We start from the raw sequence: 3,292 nt of genomic DNA, 5'->3' as shown, positions 1-3,292 counted from the left end.
AAATATCTGCAAAAACTCAAACTCGATCGTTCACGTGCAGAATTCAAAGAGCGTTTCGTTTTTGCAGTGAAAACACGAATCTGAACTTGAGTCTTTCCTTTTTGTCGGGTTTGGCGCTCGGAGTCCGACGCTCAAACCCGACTGACGTGAATAAATAAAGCACTAAAGCGGAGCGGAGTCTGTCCACGTCCACGTCCACGTCCACGTCCACGTCCACGTCCATGTCCAAGTCCAGTTTCAAATTAAATAAAAAAAAAAAAAAGAAAGAAAGAAAAAAAATCAACTTTTAAATCTTTTGGATCTTTGCTGTAATTTTATCACTCAAAAGTTTTAAATGTACTTTTTCAATATGTTTCAAATTCAAGGAAAAAAAAATAAAAATCACCTTTAAAATATTCAGCACAAATATTTTCAAGTCCCTCTTGGATCTTTGTTGTGAATTTTTACACTCAGAATTTTACACTTTGAATTTTACCCTCTGTTGACTTTGTTAGTTTTAAAGGGGAATTCATTTTAATTCAGATTTAAACTCTCGTGTAAACGTGGTGATTATTTCTCGTGGCGTTGAACAGGACGAGTCGAGGCGTCTGGATCGTGGGCAGATTTTCTCCGTGTGCTTCGTAACCTGTGCTTCAGTCCAAACGCTTCTGAAGAAAACTAAACTCAGTCTTTTCTTTAGTAAAGGAAGAACCGCCGCCCGCTCCGCCCGCCAGGAGCGTCGGTCCACGGTGGGCGGAGCGTCGGTCTGTGGCCGGCGGGCGGAGCGTCTGTCCAGTCCAAACTCGCCCTCGCCCGGGTTTTATCGGCAGGGGGGTTCCGTGTGTGCGGGACTGGGCCGGTACAGCTGCTGCACCCGGACCGGCCGCCCCGCTCCCCCACCCGCCCGGCAGCTGTCCGATCAGCCTCAGCCCCACCGCCGACGGCAGCGGGGGCGGCAGGGGCGGCAGGGGCGAGGGTGGTGGCAGGGGGCGGTGCTGCCGGTGGGCGACAGCGGGCAGTGGGGCACCAGGATGGCGGGCGTCAGGCCGTAGCGCACCTGGAAGACTCGGAGCGGGCCCTGGGGGAGGAAGCCGTTGGGTCTGTGGGGTTCCGGGGCGGGCGGCGGGTCCCGGGGGTCCTGCGGGGCGGCGGCGGCGGCGGGGTCCGGGGCGGGGCCGGCGGCGGGTTTGGCCTGGCACAGCTCCTGGATCTTCTCGGCCTGGGCTCTCCGGACGTGGTAGGTGCGGCGGCAGCGCTGGAAAGAGTCCAGGAAGTCGTCCAGGCCCAGGTTCCCCTCCATGAACTTCTCCAGCAGCTCCTGACGGGACGAGAACCAACGTGAGGAACGAGAACCAACGTGAGGAACGAGAACCAACGTGAGGAACGAGAACCAACGTGAGGAACGAGAACCAACGTGAGGAACCAGAACCAACGTGAGGAACGAGAACCAACGTGAGGAACGAGAACCAACGTGAGGAACGACCGCGACTGAGGCTGTGACGCCAACGGGAGGCACTGCTCTGTCTCAAACTCTCTGACTCAAGTTAAACTTCACCAAAAACATGGACGGGACCGGTAAAAACAGATAATACTCCCTACAACTGTACAACAACTCACCCTTATGTCACATATAATACTCCCTACAACTGTACAAACAACTCACCCTTATGTCACAGATAATACTCCCTACAACTGTACAACAACTCACCCTTATGTCACAGATAATACTCCCTACAACTGTACAACAACTCACCCTTATGTCACAGATAATACTCCCTACAACTGTACAACAACTCACCCTTATGTCACAGATAATACTCCCTACAACTGTACAACAACTCACCCTTATGTCACAGATAATACTCCCTACAACTGTACAACTCACCCTTATGTCACAGATAATACTCCCTACGACTGTATGGAAAAGGTTTGCTGTTTAAATCTGACACACAGCGGGTTTATTTATGTAAAATGTTCCGTTTTACGCGCCGTCACGCTGGAGGTGTTCTACGTGTACCTCTACGGCGGAATGTTCAGCCGTTTCCTGAATTACTCGAGAAAAAAACAGTTTGTCGTGAAATGTTCTGACGCGAATTTACAGATTTATACGACAGTTTTTGTTCTCTCTCTCGTCTCCACGGTGACCGCTGAACATCCAGCCATAGCCCCACGCGCAGCTCCCCCCCTCGTGTGTGTGTGTGTGTGTGTGTGTGTGTGGGTGGTTTTGTTGGTACCTCGGACTGCTCCTCGGCTCGGGTCACCTCGTCCTGCAGGAGGTGCTGGGCGCTCCGGACGCTGCCCCTGTGCCCTCGAGCCTCTGAAAACAAACAAACAAACGGAGAAAAGATTAAAACCACAAGAAGGAGCTCGGCAGGTCCGCCCCTGTCACCCCCCCGCTGCCCCTGTCACCCCCCCGCGCCCTCCACACGTGAACAACGCTGTGTCCTTGGGCAAGACACTTAACCCCCCGCCGGGTAAAAATGTGACCAAACTGTACGGCTCCTCTAACTCCTCCATCCTTACAACATATAATACTCCCTACAACAACAGATAATACTCCCTACAACTGTGCAACAACAGATAATACTCCCTACAACTGTGCAACAACAACAACAGATAATACTCCCTACAACTGTACAACAACAACAACAGATAATACTCCCTACAACTGTGCAACAACAGATAATACTCCCTACAACTGTGCAACAACAACAACAGATAATACTCCCTACAACTGTGCAACAACAGATAATACTCCCTACAACTGTACAACAACAACAACAGATAATACTCCCTACAACTGTGCAACAACAACAGATAATACTCCCTACAACTGTGCAACAACAACAGATAATACTCCCTACAACTGTGCAACAACAACAGATAATACTCCCTACAACTGTACAACAACAACAAATAATACTCCCTACAACTGTGCAACAACAACAGATAATACTCCCTACGACTGTACAACAACAACAGATAATACTCCCTACGACTGTGCGGTGTGGTTCTAGTCGGGTTCAGACGATGTGGGTTTGAGTTTTTCTTTTCAAAACATCGACGACAAAAATAACAATAATTAAAATAAATCACAGTTTTTCTGAGACCAAATGTTTGGGTTTTGTCTCACGCTCACAAACCTGAACCAGGTCGACTCGAGTCAGACCAGAGGTGGGGACAAGGCGTCCGTTCAGTCCTGGTTTAGTCCTGGTTTAGTCCTGGTTTAGTCCTGGTTTAGTCCTGGTTTAGTCCTGGTTTAGTCCTGGTTTAGTCCTGGTTTTAGACCTGGTTTAGTCCTGGTTTAGTCCTG

General features: G+C 49.8%; 1 protein-coding gene across 1 annotated transcript in view; it reads right to left on the bottom strand.

The window, feature by feature from the left end:
* Positions 1–278: 278 nt before the first annotated feature.
* The window catches only part of vps37d (VPS37D subunit of ESCRT-I), a 21,843-nt gene continuing 18,829 nt past the window's right edge, over positions 279–3,292 (bottom strand). The window contains 4 exon segments of the mRNA XM_055148992.1: positions 279–868; positions 870–964; positions 967–1,297; positions 2,214–2,296. Coding sequence (XP_055004967.1) covers positions 800–868; positions 870–964; positions 967–1,297; positions 2,214–2,296 — 578 coding nt within the window. The 3' untranslated portion in view covers positions 279–799.

This window comes from Boleophthalmus pectinirostris, unplaced genomic scaffold (assembly GCF_026225935.1).
Source record: "Boleophthalmus pectinirostris isolate CB_2022bp ecotype Guang Dong unplaced genomic scaffold, ASM2622593v1 HiC_scaffold_12, whole genome shotgun sequence".
NCBI classification, from domain to species: Eukaryota; Metazoa; Chordata; class Actinopteri; order Gobiiformes; family Gobiidae; genus Boleophthalmus; species Boleophthalmus pectinirostris.
The sequence above is the reverse complement of the archived record's forward strand: the minus strand, read 5'-3'. Positions and strand labels throughout refer to the sequence as shown.